The sequence below is a fragment of the Camelus ferus genome, chromosome 27, assembly GCF_009834535.1.
Source record: "Camelus ferus isolate YT-003-E chromosome 27, BCGSAC_Cfer_1.0, whole genome shotgun sequence".
In the NCBI taxonomy this organism is placed as follows: Eukaryota; Metazoa; Chordata; class Mammalia; order Artiodactyla; family Camelidae; genus Camelus; species Camelus ferus.
Window position 1 is genome coordinate 22,201,934 of NC_045722.1, and position 24,755 is coordinate 22,226,688.

The 24,755-nt window shown below is 45.8% G+C and overlaps 1 protein-coding gene across 1 annotated transcript in view; it reads right to left on the reverse strand.

Moving 5' to 3' along the window:
- The window catches only part of PCSK6 (proprotein convertase subtilisin/kexin type 6), a 167,716-nt gene that overhangs the window by 25,191 nt on the left and 117,770 nt on the right, over positions 1-24,755 (reverse strand). The window contains 2 exon segments of the mRNA XM_032469194.1: positions 16,133-16,269; positions 18,976-19,164. Of these exon segments, the coding sequence (XP_032325085.1) occupies positions 16,133-16,269; positions 18,976-19,164 (326 nt within the window).

A 24,755-nucleotide genomic window follows, 5' to 3' on the forward strand; every position in this document is an offset into this window, starting at 1 on the left:
AACTGCACACGCACTCTGCCCCACCCTCTTTATCAACACACCTGGTAACACCTTCTGCCCCTTGCTCCTCCCACCAAGATGCATCTTGGTGATCTTTCCACCCCTGCATCAGAGAGGTGTGGCATCATTGACTTCACACTCCCCATCCTGACCAGCATTTAGGTTGTTTCCAAAGGTGTTCAATTACAAACAGGGCTCTAACCCTGTTCCCATTTGGAGGAACCTAGTTGAGGTTGGCAGAGCAAGGACCCTGGAGCTGCATGGTCTGGTTTGACTCCTGGCTCCGCCACCGATGAGCTGTGTGGCCTTGGGCACGTGACTTAACCTGTTTTTCAGTTTCCTAGTCTGTAAAGCAAGGATAATAATAACAGCAATGTCATCAACCTCATAGAGTTGCTTGGCAAATTAAATGGCTTTAATGCTGGTAGGACACTTAGAACAGTGCCTGTCATATAGGAGCTGCTACATAGGGCATTTTAAATCTAGTGAGCAGATCATTTCATATGTAAGCACATCTGTAGTCTATACTCCTTGTCAAAAAGAACGTGATTTGTTATTTTGATAGACATCGCCAAATTGTCCTCCACGGGGTGAGATCGCTTCACAGCCCTACAAAGCAACACATCAACACGCCCACCTCCCTACAGCCTTGGATGGATGATCTGTTACCTCAGAGGCATTCACCTTGCACTTCTCTTCCTGACATGAGATGCTGAGCATCTTTTCTGATGATTAAGAGCTTGACAGCTTTCTGATGTGATAAAATTGTAGCAATTTAGAAACTCAGAAATGTACCAGAAATATTTGCTGGGAGCAAGTGATGAGGCTTCTTCAAAGACTGCAGAAAAGTGCACCTTGGCCATGTCTGCATTAAACACAAGTGAACAAGAAGGTGTTTTGCTCACACTTGGTTTAAACTTCTGGTCCTTTTCTTCATTGGCAAGAGATATTCAGGAGAGTCTAGGAGGGACCAGGCGCTGTGCTGGTGAGTTAGGGGCACAGAAAAGGGAGCAGGCAGGTAGAGGCGGCCCCAGAAGGAGCCCTCCCCTCTCCTAGAAGGTTCTAAGTGGAAAACCTGACCTGAGGGGAAGGTTTAGACAGCAGGGATTTTGGAGACATTTCCTTCCTTTTTCTTTTACTTAAAGGTGAACATGCTTTTTAAAACTTTTTATCTATTTTATTTTTTTGGGGGGGGTAATTAGGCTTTTAAAAAATTTTATTTATTCTAATGGCAGTACTGAGGATTGAACCAGATTGTGCATCTAGGCATGCACTCTACCACTAAGCTATACCCTCCCCTCCAACATGCTCATTTACTTGTACCAAAGGAGTCTGTTTTTCCTGCCTTCTGTCTTTTCTGCCTTTGTAAGACATGAAAATAAGTATTACACTGGATGATATAATTTGAAGTGCAATTCTCTGTTTAAGGTTTTTTTTTTTTTTCTTATGGTTGGGGTTAATTAGGTTTATTTGTCTTATTTATTTATTTTAATGGAAGTACTGGGGATCGAACCCAAGACGTCATGCTTGCTAAGCACGCGCTCTACCATGAGTTATATCCTCCCCAGAAATATAATTTTTTTGACAGCAAGATATTTTACCACATGAATATAAGCATTTATGTAGCCAGTCTCTCAGGACAGGGTTGTACTAGGACATGCATTCCAGTTTCCTTTTCCTTTTTGCTTTCATGCACGAACTTGCCAGGAATCTCCCTTGCTCTATCTGAACTGCTCTCTCCAGGTAGGTTCCCCAAAGAGAGTAAGACATTGTTAAGGCCCTTGACACATAATGTTAAGAAGTCAAATGACCTCTCCATGGGGTTTAGCATCTCATGTAGCTCGATTCAAAAACAGTCAGGTGATATTCAATTTCTTTTTTTTTTTGGGGGGGGGGGGGTTTAATTGAAGTATAGTCAGTTTACAATGTTGTGTCAATTTCTGTATAGCACAATGTTTTAGTTATACGTATATTTACATATATTCCTTTTCATACTCTTTTTCATTATAGGCTATTACAAAATATTGAATATAGTTCCCTGTGCTGTACAGTAGAAACTTGTTATATAGCTATTCAATTTCTGGTAATAACATATAATAGAAAAGAATCTGAAAACAAAATACATATGTATGTGCATGTATTACTAAATCACTTTGCTGTACACCTGAAACTAACACTGTAAATCAATTACACTTCCAGAAAAAAAATTTTAAAAAAACAAAAAAACAACCAGGTGAGACCACAGAGCACCTGGGACACGCCACTAAGTTCCCTTGGAAGAACTGCACCTGGTCTACAGTTCCTCGCCGCACCCCGATCCCGTCCAGTGGTGCAGAACCAGCTGGAGTGAGTCAGAGGGGTCAGATCTCAGTGACTTGGCATCACAGACGAAGGCAGAGACACACAGGCATGTGCAGCTCTGAGCTCTAGTCTTCAGTGTCATCCTTTCCTCATGGTAAGCCACCACCCAGAGTATCCAGCCCCAGCTGAGATCAGGTCCCCTGAGTCCCCCATGCCCACCATGCCCAGAGTCTGCCCTCGCTTTGGGGAGATGAGACATGTGAGTGTGGATGAACCAAGGAAGAAGAACACATTCATGGAGACACCAGACCAGAGACCAGTCCACGCTCAACAGAACTGCCAACGGGAGGTGAGGGGACTTTAGGATGTGGGTCTGCTTTGGACAAAGCATTTAACGAGCGTGTGCTGTTTATTAGTCAAGAGAGTCGGCATGCCTGGTCCAGTTTACCCTTACCAAAACCCAACTAGCACCATTAATTCCTTAATTTCCAGGAAGAGGTCTTAAAAGACGCCCAAATCCAAATGCTTTGGCTTTCTCTCCATCGGATTCCCAAGACCAAAGAAGAAATGTCACAAGCACAGCCCAGGCAACTGTGATTGTGAGAGACAGAGGCTAATCCGCTGCTAATGCCCTCTGAGGCTGCCAATAAACGGTTTTATCCTCATTCATTATCTCTGTGCGGCATTTCTCCTCGAAGAATTGAATTCGTAATGAACAAACAGGATTACTCCTATTCGAAGACAGAACGAGACTTAAGGGCAGGCTCAGGTTGAATCTGCCAACAGGAAAGGACCAAGGTAATAAAGCTCTTCTCTCCCCAGCATTTGGAATTAAGTCTTAAAAATCCTTGAGAGGGAAATTCACAATCAGAGACAAACCAAATAGACATGGGGAAAGGTTTTGTTAGACTAAGGACTCGGAATTACTACTTTTGAATTCCTGGGTTTTCTTTGGCCAGAAGAGAAGTTATCAACAATAAAGGATTTATTAGGGGAGGGTACAGCTCAGTGGTAGAGTGTGTGCTTAGCATGCACAAGGTCCTGGGTTCAATCCTCAGTACCTCCATTAAAAAAATAATAAATAAGTAAATAAATAAACAGAATTGCCTCCCCCTCCATAAAAAAATTAAAGGATTTATTAATTCTCTCCCCATCCCCACTTTAAAACATGCAGTGAGAAATTCTTTAGTCGAAACACAGAAAAGAAAGAGAGGCCTTAGAAAATCAAGAAATCTGTTACAGCCTAACACTCCAGGGGAGGTTTTTTTCCCTCCTGAGGTCTGGGGAACCTGAGTTCACAAAGTTTAACGCGGCGGTTTGAGTGGAAGGAATAAAAAGGCTCACCTCCCTCTGTGTATAAAAATATGCAAGGATACTTTTAGAGGGTGAATTTGATGGGATATGAATTATATTTCAATACAGCCATTATATCAAATATTAGACACACACACACAGAAATATCAGCTTTGACTCAATACATTTAACACATGGTTATAAATGCACTTTAAGTCCACATTACAAAAAGCAAAAGGGGGGAAGATAAGGAGAATTCAGGAAGTGGCCTGGCAAGGAAAAGGAAGGATGGATATGCCCTGTACACACAGAGGCACACGCACACCTCCAGAGCCAGATATACAACTGGGCAGATGGGAGAACCTTCCCCTTTATCTTGTGGCCATAAAATCCTTTAAAGATGGTATTTTCAGCGCCAGAAGAAAGATCTACAAATCCTGAGCTCCAATATTTCTTGGGGGTGAAGTGTAGAAACAAATACTCATTTGGTAAAGAACAATCACTTGCAGCATTAGACAACTGGAATTATCATCTTTTACCTTTTTTTTTCACGGTAAGAAATCAATCGTTGAAAGAGACAAACACCACTGCACGGTTTAGAACAAAGACAGCAGTGCTCTCCACCGCACCCAGCCTCACCTGGACCCAGCCTCCTCCCACGCGGGGAGCGGGCGGCCACCTCGGTTACAGTGATGCTCATCTGCGGTGACCTAGTTTCTGAGTGTTAGATGCCATCCAGCACCTTCACATCCAGGACATCGGGGAATCCTTTCTCTTACTTCATCCCACCCCACTGCACGTCCTCCCTGTGTTCCCAATTCTCTCCTAACACCATTTCTCACGGGGTCAGTATTTCCCGTCTCCTCTCCCAATCCACTCCCGGGTCTCCCAGCCTCGCTATGGACTGTCTAACTTTTGCCTCATGTTTAAAGTTCTCAAGGCATTTCTCTGGTTCTCCCACTACTCCTTTTTAAAATGTAGCATCCTCTTCTTACCTCATAGCTGAAACACTTTATCTTCCCTGAGGGTACCGATGAGATAGGGGAGTTATATGCTGGTCTCTACCACATCATTCCTGGTTCAGGGCTCCTAAATCCTTTGTAAATTCCTAAGTGATAAAAGTACCAGGAGCAACTTTTGTTCTGAAGAGATGACTCTGGGGGAAGGGGGCTCCTGGACAGGGCTGGTCACCAGAAGACCAAACCATGATTCGAAGCTTGGGATTTTCAGCCCCGCTCCCTACTTCTCCAGAGAGGGGAGGGGGCTAAAAATGGAGTTAGTCATTGGCCCTGTCTGCACGAGGAAGACTCCATAAAATCCTAATAATGTGGGGTTGAGGGAGCTTCTAGGGGGTGAACACGTCAACCCAGGAGGGGGATGCACCCCAACTCCACAAGGACAGAAGCTCCTGTGCGTGGGACCCTTCCAGACCTCGCCCCTTCTGTCTCCTCATCTAGCTGTTCATCTGTGTCCTTTAATACACAGATAAACGTGAGTATTTCCCTGGGTTCCGGTTGCCGCTGTAAATTAACGGCACCCAAGGAGAGGGATCTTGAGACCTTCAGGCACGGGTGATAACCCAGGCTTACAACTGGGACCTGAAGAGGGTGCGTGCGTGTCGGGGATACGGTCTTGTGGGACTGAACCCTTACCCTGTGGGACCTGACGCTGGGGCCAGACACTTCGCTCTCACCACTACACTACCTGCGTTCCACTTGTCTGGCTATGCAGTACTTTTATTATCATCCAGTTCCATTTTTATTACCATCCAGTTCCACTGATTTCCTATTTTAAATTATGATTTTTTTTCATTTGACACATAAGTAATTCAGAAGGGTTCTTCAGCTATCAAATGCATGGGATTTTTCTAGTTATCTTTGAAATTTTGATTTCTTAAGTGTAATGTCAGAGAACAGCATTTATGTACTACCCATCCTTGGAAATACCCCGCAGCTTGCCAAATGGCCGACTATGTGGCCAATTTTCATAAATAATCCATCTGTGCTTGAAAGGCTAGTGTATTCTGGGTGTCATGTTCCAATAGGCGCATTGGTTGGACCTAAATTGTCAGTTGTGATGTTCAAATCTTCTCTTCCTACAGATTTATTTTTATTTTTTTGGGAGGGAGGCAATTAAGTATGTATGTATGTATGTATGTATGTATGTATGTATTTATTTATTTAATGGAGGGACTGGGGATTGAACCCAGGACCTCGTGCATGCTAAGCATGCGCTCTACCCCTAAGCTATACCCTCCCTCCTCTTCCCACTGATTCTTGCTGTTTTATCTATCAAATACATTTGAGGTATGCTGACTCTCCCACCTTGTATATGAGTGTCTCTTTTCTCTTTGTAGCTTTAACAAGTTTTTGCTTTATATATTTCGAGGCCATCTTAAAATTGAACAGACTCTTTTATCAGGACGTAGTGACCCTCTTTAGTCTCAGTAATGCTTTTCACCGTCGCATTTCTGTTTGTCTGTTAATATAACTACATCAGCTTTCTTTTGGTTAGTATTTGCTCGGTGTATCTTTCCCCATCCACTTTATTTGTAACTTTGCAGTTTTCTTATAATTTAGACATCGTTCTTACATATATAGTTATACCAGTCAGTCCCAGCAGGAAGCAGACAGCATAATTAAGCTGGGATAATCCAATGAGGCTTTAATAAAGAGACTATTTACAAAGGTGTGAGCAAAGCGAAACAAAGCCAGAGGGGACAGTGGGGTTCCCTGGGGCCAGGAACAGAAGGGGTGTTAAACCCGGAGATGTGCTATAATCTATGGAAGGGCGGAGAAGGGGCTGGGACCCTGAGGGATGCTGGAGGGATAAACAGCTCATAAATAAATATCTCCTCCTGCTTCCGAGCTCCCGCTGGAGTTTCCCCTTGGCTGAACTCAATCATAAGCCAGAGGCAGAGTCTGTGGACAAGCCAGTCTCAGGGCAGAGGGGACAGAGGAGAGTGGAGAGTGGGCCCAGTGGGAAAATGAAATATACCTGGCACAACAGTAAACACATGTAAAAAAAAAAAATCCAACATGACAATCTTTGTCTTCTAAATGGAGCAATTTGTTGATTCACTTTTACGGACCCTATCCGGACGGCTGGGCTGATTTTTAACAACTTGTTTTGTGTATTCTAGCTATTTTGTTCTTGTTGCCAGACACGGAAGTCCACAACATCGTTTAACATTTCGGTTTTGTCTATGTTTTTGGGTACTTTGCTAGCTATTTAGGAAAAATATTTACTTTACGCTAAAAAAAAAAATCAGATAGATGATGAAGAAAATCAAATCATAAACAAACGGAATAAAAATAGAATGAAACCTCCCAACAACAACAAATAATAATAATAATAAAATCCTGCTTCTTAAAAAAAAACCCACACACACTTTGTACATAAACATTTTGAAGTATTCACCCTCATTAGTAATGATCACAATGCAAATTAAGGGAAGATACCCTTCATCGCCTCTAAAACTGGCAATTGAGCATACCTACCTGTGCCCGAGGAGGGCGTACGTTGCTTCAACTATTCTGAAAAGCAAACTGGTAACACGTATCAAGACTAGATTATATTTGTGGTTTCCACCTGTTCTCTGTCCCAGTCATTCTACTTCTGGTGAACCATCTCAAGGAAATAATTTTCAATTTTTGAGAAAGCTTCCTGCCCTAAGCTGTCTATTTATAATAGCAAAAACCCCAGAAAACAATCCACATATCCAACAATATAGGGATGCTTAAATAAATTACGGTTTTTCTACTTGGTGAAGCACTATAAAAATATATAAAATGCTGCTTACAAAGGATATATATAATGACATCAAAAAGTATTTGATATGCAAGTAACAAAAAGAAACACAAAGTTATGTCCGCAGCATGGTTAGAACTCTGTAAAATGTCAAGGAAAAAAAAAGACCAAATAGAAATAGAGACATAGTTTTGAACATGATGTGTTTCTGAAAATAGTAAAGTCAAATGTTCAAAAATTAAAAGCACTTATGTATTTGGGTGAGGGTGGGATTTGGTTGCCAGAATGCTGACCGGTGCTAGCACCGCAGACATTGAGGTGCACCTTTCAAAGCAAATGGGGTTAAACATGACCCTCTGGACAACCATGCGTAGGGCGACTGGAAACCTCACGGAGCCCTTCGGCTCTGATTCCCGGGAAGAGGGAGTGATTCTCTACAATCACACTTTCCAGCATGAGAGCTTAGTGACAAACTTGAAAGCCAGCACAGAAGCCATGTGCTTGAAACCCGACTTTCTCTCTAGCCAGATAGACGGAGCCACCCAACACAGATGGCAAAGCTGCAATTCTTGCTCTGGGAAGGAAGATGAGCTCACAACAGATGTCAGTTCACCCTTGGTCAATAAAACTAGCAAGAAACTGACAACAGCTACGCTCTTAGGGAGCAAGAAACACACAAAAGAGCTACTGAGCGGAAATCAAGAAACTGTGGAACTTTTTATGATGAAAAAGGGAAACAAAATAGTCACCCAGGAGAGACTAATTCCTTCCCCTTTTAAGCGAAGATTAAACGTTTTATTGAGCGTGCACAGCTGAACACAGAGTTGATTCAAATGATATGAGCTCCCAATTTAGGCTGGGTGAATATCTGTTTATTGCATCACCTGACAAGCACCCGTGAGCCACGTCCCAGGTACTGAGTGCCAAGGAGAGGGGACCTCATCCTGCAGCTCTGAAGGCACGGCCAGCACAGTGTCACGCTGGGCCAGGTCGCAGTGGGGTCCCCACGATGGCCCGTCCCTCTCCAGCAGCTCACAGGGACACTGAAGCTCATATTCAGTCTCCCTAGAACATGTGCTTTAAGCCAGGTTCTCTGGAGAATAAGGGGCTGAGGCTTTCCTAGGAGGTGCAATCCCGGGGAACATGAGCGACATGGAGGGGAGGCTGGATTTCATGTCTCCCCTGGGAGTGGAGAGAAAAGCCACCCTTGGGGCACAGAGCTGGTGCGGTGTGAGATTTACAGAGCAAACCATCATTAGGGTACACAGTTCAATGTAGGATGCGTGAACTAGTATGAGTGAAGTCTTGAAAGGAATGTACTTCCCTGGGCTGTCTCTAGTCCCCTCCCTTCCATTCAGGTGTGAACAAAGAATACTGCCAGCCATGTCAATAAACAAAGGATGTTGTGGCCATCAAGTCATCAGCTGCTACTGCCACCCCCAATGGTGCCCCCTGAGGGGGCCTCAGGAGGTGGAAGAACAGGACACTGGCCCGAGACAGCCAGGTGCGTCTCAAAGGAATGATTTCAATGAGCCCAGACCTTTTCACCTTCCTGTACAAAGAAAGCACTAAATTCCTTAACTTGGCATGTCTAGTTTTCTCTAACAGTAACCTTTTGATGTTCTGACTACCTGATCTTTGTTGCAAAAACTTACATATCATGGCTTCTACCTTGCCACTTTGGAGAAGTCTCTTAGAGAGCTCTGAGAGGCTGCCTCCCAGCCTCTAGTCCTCAGAAAGTCCACCGAATGAAACAACTCTCAACACTGTGCATTTTATTTCGGTCGACACAAGTGAGCACAACAGCTGTGAAGGTCACCACCGAACAGGACCAGGCAGAACTCAGAACGTGACACAGAAGAGAAACACATGATGAGTGCTGAGGAAGGTAATTCCAAGAGTTGTTGTGTCAGAGCAGGCAGGCAGCCAGATATGAGCAGAGAAAGGGGACACAGGCCAAATGGCAGGAACTGGACAAAAAAGGGGGTCATGGAGCCAAATGTAGGAAACCATACATCATGTAAACAACAGGGGTCCCTGGGCAGGCAGAGAAAAACAGGAACTTCTGGGCTAATAAGTAGTCACAAATTTTGAGGTGACAAGTGGCCTGGAGGTCGACAAAGAAAAGTGGGAAAAGGCAGGAATCTCCAGTGTCTGAATGTAATCTTTTGCTCATTATGCCCTCATTACAATAAAATTAGCCTTGCAGATTAGAAGTACCCATCATGCACTGATGCTGTGACACTTTCTATCCAGACTAAATAAGGACAAAAATCCCTCCTCCCTTCAGGAAGGTGGAGCTTGGTTGGAAATCAGGGAATACGACCCCAAACCCCTCCCTTCCCAATGAATATTCCACCCATTCATTTTACACCCTAAGTAACCAACTTGTCAAAGAAACTCAAGGCAGCTGCTCACCTGAGCCTCCCCACTCTTCCCTTGAGAGTGTGCTATGCATCTCTTGATAAATCCCCACTTTACTTTCTTAATCTTCATGTCTCAAACTCTGAATTCTTTCTGTCATGAGACAAGAACTTAATCACTGGCAACAGTTGGGGCTTTAGATGTTTCAGATCCTAATCCTAAAATCTTCAACCTCCCCCTGAGGCATCTGTTCATGTCAAACCTTCTACCTGTGAGCCTCCCCCTGGCCTGCGAGGTATATACTGCCATTCCCATCACACTTGGGCAGGACAGGAGGCTGAGAGAGGTTCCAGGACCAGGCTAGCAAGTGGCCCAGCTGGAACTCAGACCGCACCTGTAGACACCCAAAACAGAGTCCCCAGCCCTGATTCCCGTGCCCCGACCTGAGCATCTGCGGCAGCCTGGTCTTCCCCTCAGCACCCACCTTCTCACAGACACTCTCTCCTCCCAGTCAAGTTGACCTGATTGTGGTTCAGGTCTGATCCTCACGCCTTATCTGTGCCCCTACAGCTCACTCTGTAAGTTTTGGTTAACACACAAAAATTCTGCCTGCACCTCTTTGATCCTGCTCTGTTCAACTTTCAGGTTTATGGGAAGGAGAAAACCAAAGATGGGATTCCATGGGAGCCAGCTGGTGGAGTCAGGTATGCTGGGCAGGGCTCCAAAGAAAGCTGAGATGTGTGGGAGCTTCATAAACGGCTCTGACCCCAGGGACGCACCCGCGAGCACATAAAATCCACTCAAAAGCCAACGCATAGTCAACAATCTTACGGTTACCGGGGGAAAGGGGGTGGGAAGGGATAAATTTGGGAGTTTGAGATTTGCAAATGTTAACCACTATATATAAAAATAGATTTAAAAAACGCAAATTTCTTCTGTATAGCACAGGGAACTATGTTCAATATCTTGTAATAACCTTTAATGCAAAATAATATGAAAATGAATATATGTATATACATGCATGACTGGGACATTGTGCTGTACACCAGAAACTGACACACTGTAACTGATTATATCTCAAAAAAACAAAAAAAATCCAATGTAGCTCATGGAGGATGAGCTCCTCACAGTAGTTCCAAAACCCAGGCTATAGGTGAGTAAATGTTTCTTTTGTTTGAGAAAAAAAAATGCTTAATAAAAAGAAAGCATAGAGATGGACTTGCTGAGCTCAAGACAGAAGAGTTTTCTGCTCCTGCCTGTTGACTGGAGAGTGGTCCAGCTCGCCCTCGTCTCACCTGCCCTCGATTCTGGTGTTTCCAAATTCCTGGCTTCTCCAGAATCACAGCCCTTTCAGTTTTCTTCAAAGGCACCGAGGCAGGTCTCTACCTGTTACCTCTGGGCTGGAACTTTCCTGGAGGGCAAATGGACCAGTTCCTAGAGGCTGCGGTTAGAACCTACACTTGTGGGAAGAGGGGGAAAGGGGACCTGAGCTTCCATGACAATCTGTCATGTGCCAGATTGTGCTAGAAATGTTCACTTCCATCAGGTGCTCCAAACACACCTATGAGGGAATTACTATGACTCACGAGGCCTCCTAGGCAGGAACTGGTGGAGCTGGTATTGGGACCCAGGACCCGTTCCCTCCACATGCATGCTCTTCATTGCCCTGTGGCCTCACGTGCAGAAATCCATGCACATTCTGGTTATTGTTTGGGAATCCCTGAGGCTTCTGCTTGTTGGTTTGCTATTGTAATTTCATTTATATTTTCTTCCATAATTGAAAAGATGAAACATCTATTGTTGACTGCTTCTTTGTAGTTTTCCTTTATAAATTGCCTTTGGAAGCTCTTTGCCTATTTTGTGTGTGTGTGTGTGTTTCAGTGGAGGTACTGGGGACAGAACCCAGGACCTCATGCATGCTAAGCATATGCTCTACCACTAAGCTATACCCTCCTCCTCCTGTCTATTTTTCTAGCGGGATGCTTTGCACATTTCTTAGTGATTTGTAAAAATTTCTTAGTGATTCTTTATATATTAAGGCTACAGTCCAGTATAACACTCCATTTGCGATCAGCTAACCATGGGAGCTGAGGTATTAAAAGATAAAGAAGGTGTCTGTCCTTGTGTTGGAATTTTTTACACCAAATGCTGTTTCAATGATCTCCCTTGAAAAAAATGACTTTTTGGCATATTGAGAACTTGAATGATGACTGTTTACTGAGTAGCAACATTTAGTTAAAAAAAAAAAAGCTTGATTTATTAAATAAATAGTTAAATCAATGGCAATTAGACCCTTACTCCTCCGAGTGGGTTTTGGAAAGAAATAAACCAATGAAATGAGAGCTCCTGATTGTGATGTCTGGTCCCTGCAGAGAGACCACGGCTCTACTCAGAGGGAGCTGGCTACTGGGATAAAGAGGAGTTGGAGTGTGGCAGGCAGTGCACTCGGTCATAACTGAATGCATCCCCTTTAAAGTAAATTCATTCCAAAAGAAAGTCCTCCACCTCACCATTCCCAACAGGCAGTGGTGCACCGGGGCCGGCTCCCATTGACCTAACAGTGCCGACTGTTAACATTTTCGAGCACTTTGTGAGCTGGTTTTTAACAGGGCCATTATTTAAAACTGAAATATATAAAATTATAATGAAACCAATTATATTGAGAACCAAGGTAACAAATATTCAGAAATCATTGCTTCCTTATTATTTGACTCTACTTTGTCATTTATCTGCACTTCGGGTCATTTACATCTATTCTGACCATACAAGGGAAATACTCTCTACTGGTGGCCACCGTGCGCCTCCTCCCAATTTCTGCTTCCAGTGAGGTCACCTTGGTACCTAGAAATCAGTCTGGTGGGAGCATTTACACGTGGAAATTAATAAATGCAACAAATGAGGGCTCGGTTTATTGTCAATTTTCAAGACTTAACAAACTGATAGAGAAAATATTTTTGCTGTTGTTATTTTTTTGGCAAGGGGAGGTAATTAGGTTTATATATTTATTTATTTTTAATGGAGGTGCTGGGGATTGAACCCAGGACCTCGTGCTTGCTAAGCACACGCTCTACCACTGAGCTCTACCCTCCCCTAGTGACAGCACTTACATGTGCATTTCTAGCTCAGACCTCCCTTAACCTCCAGGTACCTGGCTCTACCTGGATTTGTCAGAGTCATCTTCAAAAACGAGCTCCTGATCACCCATCCAGCACCTGCTCCACCTGCAATGTTCCAGACCTAGGGGACAGCAACCCTGTTCTTTTGCTGCACAGAACAAAACTTCTGGAGTCCAAGGTGTCCACTCTCTTCTCTCATCACCCACATCTGATCTGTCAGCGAATCCTCTTGACTCTGCTTTGGGAACTGGCTACTGAGGACACTTCATGGCTGCTACCTGGTCTGGGCCACCAAGCCCCCAGGAGAAGCCCTAGACTAGTGGACCCGGGGATCCCCTAGGCGCCTGCCTGGCTCCCCACACACCCCGGCCCTGCAGGAGGAGGCTGTCCTGAACTGGGTCTTAAGAGGAGCGGGAACTGTGTGGGCTGGAGAGAGGGGAGGAGGAACCTCGGGCCAGCAAAGTCCCTCCCAGGATGTGGACGCATCGCATGCGCCACCACCGCAGAGAGAGGCATGTCCTCAATCAGGTCTCAGAGAGCATCCTGCTCAGCTCCTTATCACAGCCTAGGACACTGAGGTCCAGAGAGGAACCTGGACTCACAAAATTCTTAGAAACGGGACACCTGCTAGGCTCAGGATGGTATGCACGATCCCCCTCAGCTTCAAACAGACAAGTGGACCACACCATGTGGATGCACGGCCATGCTGCCAGCCTCCCTCCACATGCTCTGCTGCCTGCAGTGGCCCCCAGGCAGTGAGGGCTGGCATGGGTACTCTGACCTGTGCCCCTGGAGGAGGCAGCCGGCGTGAGCAGTCGGCCCTTGACCGTAATAGGAGGCCAGTACATGCTGGGACTTTTGGAAGATACATTTAAGAGCTTCTACTTTTACGAGATGTCCGTTTCAAGTGATTTAAAATTTTGAATTTTTTGATTTTCAGAATTTGTGACAGTCACGTATTTCATCATAGTGATTATTTTAAAGGCAGAAAGAAAGTGATTTGGGGAGGGGGGCAGGGGAACCTTGTAGCTGGCCTGATTATCTCAAGTCAATTTTTGCATAAAACAAGTCAATGTTCTTCTATTCCCTCCAGTTAAATAAAATCCCTGAAGCTGTATTTTACAGAAAATCAAAAAAGAGCCTGGGCCGAGGGAGCAATCAAGACGCAGATCTGCACAGAGAAGCAGGGACAAGAGATCAGAGAAAGAAGGCCTCAGGAAAAATGCCTCCAAAGACAAGCAAGACAGGAGCCCAGTCCTGGACGTCACCAGGGGTCCCACAGCTCACTATGGTGGCCACAGGGCAGGACGTAGCAGCAAGTCTACCTTTCTTTCCTACTGGGCCTTGTCACCTAGGCCTGGCTCAGAGCAGGCATTCAGCACAGATTGGTTAACTAGATGATTATTCACTAAAAGAGCCAGGAAAGGGAGCAAACATGACCAGAGAAGTAAGCAACCTGAAAGCAAAAATGTAACAGCCCCTCCATTTGCCAAAGCATCAAAAAAAGAATAAAATGCTGAGGAACAAACTGAAGCAAGGAAGTAGACTGAAAACTACAAAATGCTGCTGAAAGAACCAACCCTAAATAAATGGAAAGACATCTGTGTTCACAGATGGGAAAACTTAATAATGTTAAGATGGCAACAGCCCCAAACTGACCCACAGATTCAGCAAAATCTCTCTCAAAGTCCCGACTACCTTTTTGGCAGAGATTGGCAACCTGATTCTGTAATTCAAATGGAATTGCAAGGGCCCCAGAATAGCCAAAATAATCCTGAAAGTGAAAAAGTTGGAGGACTCACGTCCCTGATTTCAAAACTTACTGCAAAGCTACAGTAAACAAAACAATGTGATCCTGGCGTAGGGACAGACCTATAGGCCAATGAAAGAGCTGAGAGTCCAGAAACAAGCTTGCACATCCATGGCCAACTGGTTTTACACAAGGATGTCACAACCATTCACTGGGGGAAGAACAGTCTTTTCTACAGATGGTGTGAGGACAACTGGACAGACACATGCAGAGAATGAAACTGGACTCTTACCTTACGCTGTCTACAAAAATTAATTCAAAAATGGATCCAAGTCCTAAACATGAGAGCCAAAACAATAAAATTCTTCAAAGAAAACATAGGTTTCAATCTTCGTGACCTTGGATTAGGCAAGGGTTTCTTAAATATGACGCTAAACTGTGAAGCGAAACTAGAAAAAATAAACTGAATTTCATCAAAGTTAAAAACTTTCATGCATCAAAGGACATTACCAATGAAGTGAAAGAACAACCCACAGAATGGGAGAAAAAATTTGCAAATCATAGTCTCTGTTAAGATTCTAGTATCCAGAATATTTTAAAGAACTCTAATAACTCAACAATAAAAGAAAAAACAAACTCATTTAAAAGGGAGCAAAAGATTTGAATAGACATTTCTTTAAAGAAGACATAAAATGGTCAACAAGCTCAGAAGATGTTCAACATCACTAATCATCAGGGAAAAGCAAATCAAAACCACAATGAGGTACCACTCACATCCTCTAGGATGGCTGTAGTTTAAAAAAAGTGCCGGTGAGGGTAACTGCTGGTAGAGAAATTAAAATTCTCCAAAAGTGCTGGTAGGAATATAAAATGATCTAGCCACTGTGAAAAACAGCCTGACAGTTCCTCAGAAAGTTAAACAGAGAATTACCATATGACCCAGCAATTCCACTCCAAGATATAGACCTAAGAGAACTGAAAACATATGTCCATACAAAACTTACACGTGAATGTTTATAAAAGCTATTAAGTTGAAACAACCCAGCTGTCCATCAACTGATTGATACAGCAGGATGGTATGTCATCGTATAAAGGGATAAAGTTCAGACACACTCTACAATATGGATGAACCTTGAAGACATTATGCTCATTGAAAAAAGCCAGTCACAAAGGGTCACATATTACATGACTCCATTTATACGAAATGCCCAGAAGAGGCAAGTCCAGAAACAGGAAACAGATTGGGAGTTACTAGGGGCTGGGAGGGGATGGAGAATGGGGGTGACTATTTAATGAGGATTGGGGTTTACTTTTGGAGTGATGAAAAAGTTCTGAAACTAGAGAGTGGTGATGGTTGCACAACACTGCGAACGTACTAAAAGCCACTGAATTGTACACTTAAAAACGATTAGAATGGAGAAATTCATATAACGTAAAATTTTCATCTTTGAAAAAACAACAACCCAGAATCATCAAGGCACTGGAGTTGAATAAAAGCCTGGCGTTAACAAAAGGGTTGAAACACACAAGTTGGGGGACATGCCCAAGAGCCACTGACCTTGTTTTTCTGGGTTGCGGACTTGGGACGGCATGTCTTGGATTTCCAAGGTCCACTCCCCCTCAGCCTTTTCTCCCCAGCAGTGCACGCTCATGAACTCCCAGTTTGTAAACCCTTCATTGGAATGATCCAGCAATCTGCAATTGGAGATGTGGGGTCAGAACACGCAGGTCCCGAGAGGAGGGGTGGGTGTGGTGACCAGCCTGGGTGGTCTGGACCCCATGACTCTTCCCCTGAAGCCCCAAGAGCGTCAGGAAGGAGGTCTCCCTAAAATGCTGGTTTGTGCAGACTCACAAACATAGAGAACAAACTGACCACCAGTGGGGAAAGTGGGTGGGAAAGGATAAATTGGGAGTTCGGGATTTGCAGATACTAACTACTATATATAAAATAGACAAACAACAAGTTCTCACTGTAGCACAGGGAACTGTATTTGATACCTTGTAATAGCCTATAATGGAAAAGAACATGAAAAGGAATATATGTATGTATAGGTATGACTGAATCACTATTCTGGTACATCAGAAATTGACACATTATAAACTGACTATATTTCAACTTAAAAAAAATTCTTGTTTGTGGAATGAAAGAAACTTTCACATCTGTCCGGAGCGAGTCTTGTGGATGTCCTCCAGAAGATACAAACAAAAAATGAACAGCTACTCAAACTTGTGGGAAAGATGTCGTCCCCTAATCTCCAGGGCTTAGCAGTTCCCACTGCTGCAACTGGGAGATAGGATGGTGAGGCAACTCTGGGCGAGTGTGGCGGGCCAAGGACCAGCTGCACCCCACCCCCGAACCGCCAGCTTTCCCCAGCAGTTGCACGAGCCTCCCTCGGTCCTTCCAGACTGAATAAGGTCCGTCCCACTGGACCTCCAGCCCTGGACCACTTTCTCATGCCTGATTCAAGAAGAAACAGAGAGGACTCCTGGGCATCCTCTATCTTCCAGCACCCAGGGCCCTGCAGTCCCTTCTCCTTCGAAGAAACAATTTCAGGTTCTTCACTTTACTCTCCCTTCACAGTTTAATTTTCCATCTCTATTTCAGAGTGACAATTTTTTAATGTAAGGGTGCTTTACTGTCCATCAGAAATTCAGATATGTATGTTTTGTGTGATGTAAGATTCAATTCCCAGTTGGGGGTTCTCTGAGCCTCCACTGAACAAAAATGTTTATCGAGGGGACATGCTTTGCAGGGAGAATGTGAGGGGAGGAGAAATGGCAAAGGTCAAAGCTGGTTTTCACACAGGATGCCAAACGGCCTCCAACGCACTGGCAGTGGAACAAAGGCCCACTGTTTTTCAAGGGCTGACGGGCTTAACGATGTCAACTTACTCTTCGTGGAAGAAACCCCAGGCACCTGAAACAGCTGCTGAATTCAGCAAGATGTGAAATAAAGCAGAAGGCATTAGTCCCGACACTAGCTCTTGGCCAAAAGGTGGAGAAGGGATTGAATCCTAAAACACACACTCTTACATAGTCATGCAATCTGCCTTGGGAAAAAAAATTCCAAGACTCAGAGGACTGACGGCCAAGTGGCCTCAAGGCAGCTCTCAAAGGCTTGATGGCTCCTGACCTAAAGACTGGGTAGCCATGAATGAGAGGAACCCGGGAGGACCCGCCTTCTCCTACCCAGGGGCTCAAACCCTGGGCCTGAGCAGAAAGAGGGAAGATAGGAAGGGAAGAAATCAGAGCTGGGGTGCCAGAAGGTTCCTGCTGGGCAGGTGGGTGGTGTAACAGGACAGGAAGGGCAGCGCCCGTATCTGCATCCACAGCCAGGACTTGTAATATTCCCAGTTGTGACTGAGGACTCACGTGACATTTCCAGAGTTGAGGGGCAGCGCCGGCTCCCAGGTGCCCAGCTGGGAGGTAAAGGAGCTGGGGTGTCAGCTCAAGTCTCGAGGCCCCAGAGTCCCCGCTTGCTTGCCCAGGTCACCACCCCCCCAGCCCTAAGTCTCAGCACAGCTCGCAGTCAACGCAGGCCACCATCTGGGGTCTGCACCCAGCTCCCGCCTGGGATTCAGGGATCCCCACTCAGACGTAGAGTGAACGGGGGTCCAGCAAGGTGACTTCACAAGAGCTGGGAGAAGCGGACCCCACGCCTGGCCGCGGTGTGGTGCCAGGACCAGGCCTGGGGCACATGGAAGCAGACTTGCCCACCTGCTGGCTCTGGGCTCATGTTTGCATGGGGAACATGGGCCTGGTATTGAAGAGCTTCCAATTACTCAAGAAACACTAGAAATTTGGGCTTTTCAAGTGAATACTCCAAAAGACCTGACAATAACACCAACAATAACAACTCGGTTGCAAAGCAGCACAAAGCCGCAGCTTGCCAGCCGGCAACCTCAAGAGCCGATGCCCGTGCTGGTCTTCCACGTGCAAACCAGAGGGGGGCCTGGACCTGCCTCCAGGGGGAGAGAGAAGCCCCTGGTCACTCTTGAGTGGTGACGGGGGAGCCCGGTAGGGGCTGAGTGCTGGGAACCAGTGAAGCCGCCCGGGTCTGGTCTCAAGGTGGTTCCAGCGCACTGAGGACACGCCCGGGGCTGTGCCCATAGCCTGCTGCCCCTACTGCCGGCTACAGACAGATCAGGCTGCTGGGGGACTGGGCAGGGGTGAGGAGGACCCAGCTCCCCACTCCCTCAGAGTCACTTACTATCCAAAATCTAAAGTGTCCCAACACATCTTTAAAGGGCAGGTTTCAGGTCTGTGGGGTCTACAGGTGAGTGTCTCCAAGAGGAAGCTGCTGGTGGAACCCCCGCCCACATGCCAGGTGCCTGGTGGGGCCCTGGGACTCCGAGGTGAGCCCGGCTCCTGCCCCAGCCTCCCAGGCCAGCCTGGCCTTACCTTTTTGCCAAAAGTTGAGACTTGGTCCCCGAGGGAGAAATCAGGTGGATCTGCAGGTCCCCTCGGCGTGGGTGGGAGATGGAGACGCGGGCCACCACGTGCTCTAGGTAGCTCACGCGCTGGTCTGAGTGGTCAGCACAGGCGGTTGTCAGGGCTGTGGTCCGCAGCGTCTGCACCACAGGGATGCTCCTGGGAGGAGAGGGAGGGTTAAGGACTTGGCGCCTGAAGCACAAAGTCGCACACAAGGCCGATGGATGGACCCAGGCCTTCCTTGCTATGGCCTCTGTGTGCTGGGGACCCCCAGGGACACTGTAGCCCCTTGATGTCTCACTCTCAGACACATCTGCCCAGAGACGTTCATCATTCTGAAATTTGCTGAGAGAGACTTTAAAAATGTCTTCTGAATAGCCAAGACATGGAAACAACCTAAGTGCCCATAGACAGATGACTGGATGAAGAAGTTGTGGTATACATATACAATGGAACACTACTCAGCCAGAAAAAAGAAAGAAATGATGCCATTTGCAGCATCAGGGATGGGCCTGGAGATTGTCATTATAAGTGAAGTCAGCCAGAAAGAGAAAGACAAATACCGTATGATATCACTTACATGTGGAATCTAAAAAAAAGACAAATGAACTCATTTACAAAACAGAAACAGACTCAGACATAGAAAACAAACTTATGGTTATGAGAGGGGGAATGGGATGGGAAGGGATAAAATGGGAGCTCGAGATTCGCAGATATTAAGTAAACGCATATGTATGTAATAGATACGTATAAAAATGTAAAATGTAAAAAATATGTATAAAATAGATAAACAACAAGTTCATACTATATAGCACAGGGAACTATATCCAATATCTTATAGTAATTTATGGTGAAAAAGAATATGAAGACAAATATATGTATGTTCATGTATGACTGAAGCATTACGCTGTACACCAAAAATTGATGTAACATTGTAAACTGACTATACTTCCATAAAATGTATGTATGTGTGTGTGTGTGTGTGTGCGTATAAAAGATACAAATGAATTTATTTACAAAACAGAAACAGACTCACAGACATAGAAAACAACCTTAATGTTTACCAGGAGAAAAAGGGAAAAGGGGGTGGGAAGGGATAAATCAGGAGTTTTGAGATTTGCAAATATTAACTACTATATATAAAAATGGATTAAAAAACAAATTTCTTCTGTGTAACACAGGGAACTCTATTCAATATCTTGTAGTAACCTCTAATGAAAAAGAATATGAAAAGGGATATATGTATGTGTATGTATGACTGAAACCTGATACTACACACCAGACATTGACACATTGTAACTGACTATACTTCAATTAAAAAAACAAAACAAAGCAAAGAACGTCTTCCGGTGCAGACTCAACTAACACACCCAGGGATCTGCCCTCTTGGTGCCCTGGAGGGGGCTTGTCTTAAATAGCCTTTGGCCAGCTCATCTTCCTACCTGCCTGGAGTCTGCAAAGCTTGATAACCCCACTACTTTGTTTCAAAGATTGGCCTGGAAAATCTAAGTCTTGATGCTGTGTATTAACAACAGTAAACATTTCCAGAGGTGACCACATGCCAGGCGCCAGCCACTGGTCTGAGAATCTACAAGGACTGACCCATTCAATCCAGAGAGAGGTCAAGGACCGTGCCCCAGGTCACACAGCTATCGAGAGGCAGAGCTGGGCTCTGAGGCTCCAGAGTCCCCCTGCGTCCACCTCTGTGCCAGCCTATCCCGCAAAGATCTTGTGTGGACCCACACCTGTGGTCAAGCAGCCGGGAAAGAGGAGATGGACAGGGGACCTGGGCTCAGAACTGGTCTCTCGTGCTGAATGCACGAGTGGAGGCCATGGTGACTGGACCAGAGTCTTGGAGGATGGTCAGGAGATGGTCTGCTCTGGACCCTCCTGCTTGAAGACTGGGCACCCCTCCTCCTGCCCTGGGACAGGAATGAATGACGGTTCTCTTTTCAAACTCAGGGAAGTTCCACCACTTGGGGGTGGAATCTGAGGACCAGCACCGAGCCCCGGTTATTCAAGAGTCAGTTCCACCAGAACGTTCTCACATCCCCCCAGATGAAGCAGACAAGCCTGCACCAGGTGCTCACCAGAGTCAGGGCCGGGCCACCCACAGACTCTGTACCCCCCACAGCTGCCCTGGTGATGTGTATACTGAAGACAGGCCCACCCACCCTCCGCCCAGCAGCACAGTAACAATTCCTCCCACCTGGCCCGGGGGGTTTTTCCCATTATGCCCAACTTCCCTCTGGGGAGAGGAGGCTCAAAGTGTGGGCTCAGTGTCTCTCAGGAATTACATGGCTGGGTTCTACTGGGCCTGAGTCATAAAAAAAACAATCCAAACAGTTAGAAACAGTGATGCAATTCCCCGGAGACTCTCTAAATATTTGAAAACATGATTTGCATACATCATAAATTGATTTAGAGATGCTGACTGCTTTCACTGCCTTCTCCCAAGGTTTACGGCCTGTGTTTACCCGTCAGCAGCCCCCTGCCCCGCTGAGACAGATGCAGAGCAGAACAGAAAGCTCTGGAGAGTTCTGGAGGGTTCCAGCCCCACCGGGCACACACACGCGTACCGCCAGGTAAATTATTCCCTGGCCCCCCAGCACTGAGAGGGCAAAGCGGGAGTGTTTGGGGGGAGGGGACTCCTCCGTGTGAAGACTCACTAAATCACCCCCACGCTTTCCTGGGCTCAACAGCAAGACGGGGTGAAACAAACAACAGTCACAACAAAGTTTTAAAATCTGCCCCTGTCCCCTCACCCCCTAACCATCTGTCAGTTGGGGTAGGGAGCCGCCACTCTGTTCCAGAAAGAGACCTGGAATCCCAGCGAGGAGACCTTAATTCTAACAGCGAGGTGCAGGATTTCAGAGAACAGGGACAGGAGAGGAAAAATAGCCACCCAGCTGGACCCCGCCTCACAGGCCGCCTCCCTGGGCCCAGCCCTGGTGTCAGCATTGAGAGGAAAACACATCTCGGGTCTCAGGGAGTGTTAAATACTCAAGGAGATCACTAGAGGGTCTCACGTTCAGCGGTTTTCACTCCTGCTAAGGGACTCCAGCTGTGAGGCCCTCTGAGGTCAGAGAGCTTGGCTGGTCTGACTACAGGAGCCACCCTGCCTGCAGGTTTTATGTTAAACAGTGCACAGAAACACACAAACACAGGTAAGCTGGACTTGAATTACGAAAACTGATCTAGAGAAATCTCAAAAGTTCCCACAATGACCGAAAATGCTCCTCTGTGATTAAATTCTGGAACTGCTGTCTGTGTCCACAAAGCCATCTTCTGAAGACCCTACAGGAGCCCGAGGAGTTAAAAGGACCTACCTCCAGACCCAGTGACAGTCAAGCTGTACTTTTCCTGTCTGGGAAAGACCTCTGGGGACAGAGACTTGTCATTGCCTGTAGAGCCACATTTTGGATGTGATTACTGACACTCAGATGTTCTTTCATCCTAAGCAGTGGCTCCAAAGTCCCCCAGCAGGTCCCTTTTCCCGAGGGGTGGAGGGTTACCAGCCTGCAGCCTTGACGATCACTTCCCAGTACCTCCATCCAGTCTTCTCTAGTACATGATGCCGTCCAATTTCTTGTAGATACGTAGAAACAAGTTCCCAATCTACCAAATGCAAGGCACTCACCAAATCATGGTGCTTAGACTCTCAGGACACTGGAGTGATGTTCAGAATCAAAGGTAGAAATGTTTTCAAGGAAAGCAAGGTGCAGGGAAACACAGGAGCAGCTGGGCCCCAGGCAGGATCTCTCTACTTACCCATGTGTCTTTCTGCTCCGGCTGGAAAGCTACTACACGTCAGGACAGGCAGAATTCCTTCTGTTGCACTTTGCTTTATGACGTTTTGTACAAAGTGAAGGTTGGTGGTGACCTGGTGTCAAGCAAGTCCATAGGCACCATTTTTCCAAAAGCTGACTTCGTGTCTCTGTGTTACGTTTTGGTCATTCTCACAATATGTCCAAGTTTTCAGTATTATATGTTCTGGAGATCTGTGATCAGTGATCTCTGATGTTACTGTTGCAAAAAGATTATGACTTGCTGAAGGCTCAGGTGATGGTGAGCCTTGTTTAGCAATAAAGTATCTTTTAATTAAAGTAGGCATTGTCTTTTTAGACATAATACTGTTGCACACTTAACAGAATGCAGTATATTGGAAACGTAACTTTTATATGCACTGGGAAACCAAAATATTAGTGTGACTTGCTTTACTGCAGTGGTCTGGAATCAAATCCATCACATCTCTGAGGTCAGCCTGTATTTCTCACCTCTACCCTAAGACCTCTCCCCAGCTCAGCCTCAAGGCCAGCCCTGCACCCCAGCACAGAACATTTCCAGGGCAATGCCACCTTTTCAAGCTGTGGGGCTGGTGCCAGAGCGGGTGGGGCTCAGTTCCTCAACAGATGATTCTGAGGTTGTGTGGAGTAGGAGGCACCCCAGAACCAGAAGGCGGCAGCATCCTTCTCTCTGTTGTCTTTGGCATCCCTCTGCGGGAGAACAGGTTGCTGCAGAGCTGAGGACCATGACCATGGAGGGTCAGCCAGGAAGGTCAACCTGAAAGGGTCAACTAGGAAGGTCAACCAGGAAACCCTTTCACCAACCTTCTAAAAGTCATGACTGGAGTGGAGAGGGGTTAAGCAGGACAGACTACTTAAACTAAACTGTAGGAAAGAAACCAGATCTGCGGGATGGCTCAGAGTCATCTGTGTGGGGACAGCAAGAAGGTTCTGGGTCATTTCTTAGACCTATGTTCCTCCTGGGTGACCGTTCTTGACAGGATGGTTACAAGAGTCTGAGGCAGACAAATTCTGTGCACCTTCTTACTCGTATTCATTCACGTTTAGAATCTTCCTTGGATGAAATTACTTTGATTATCCAACCACAGAAAATCATTTAGGCTGGAAATAAAATTTAACTTAAAAAGTAACAAAAAAAGGAAGCTAATCCAGTACATTGACACAATGCTATCCATGATTAATTGGACTATGAGGTGTTTTAATACAGAATGTTTAAATTTATAGCACATGTTTCTCTTCTGTGTGAAAGGAGGCCACATTCGCTGGCTGTAAGCATCCCTTCTGATGCTAAGATTCAATCTGATGGGGAATAAAAAAGGATCATAAAAGTGTACAGCCCATCCTCATGATCATGATTCCACATTTGCAAATTCGCCTGCTCACTAAGATTTATTTGTGAGCCCCAGGTCCATACTTGTGGTGCTTCGTGGTCATTTGCAGACATATGCAGAGAGAAACCAGAGTATCTGATGTGTGCTCCCGCTTCGAGTTTCAGTTGAGACTGTCAAGGGCTCTTCTTGTGGTTCACTTGGTGCCACGCGTTTCACATTTCTGTGCTTTTCGTGACAGTTTCACCGTTTAAAATGGCCCCCAACCCTAGTTGGGCAGTGGGGCCAGTGTTCCTGAGCACAAGAAGGTGCTCGTGTCAACACACGTGTCAGAGGAGCTCAGTTCAGGCAGGAGTTACTGTGGCCATGGCATCAATGTGTCCAAAACACATCAGAGTGTCTTCAAACAGAAATGCACATAACGCAAGCTTCTGTATGGATCAGCTGACAGAAACGTTGTGAGTGGAGGCTCCCAGGAACCTTCCCTGTCTTTCTCCTGCATTCCCGAAGTCAGCACTGGTGGTGACCTCACAGGACCCAATGATGGTGAATAACTGGAGTCTGGACCGGTCACGGTCCAATGCTCACCTTGGAGGCAGACAGCATTGACAATTTG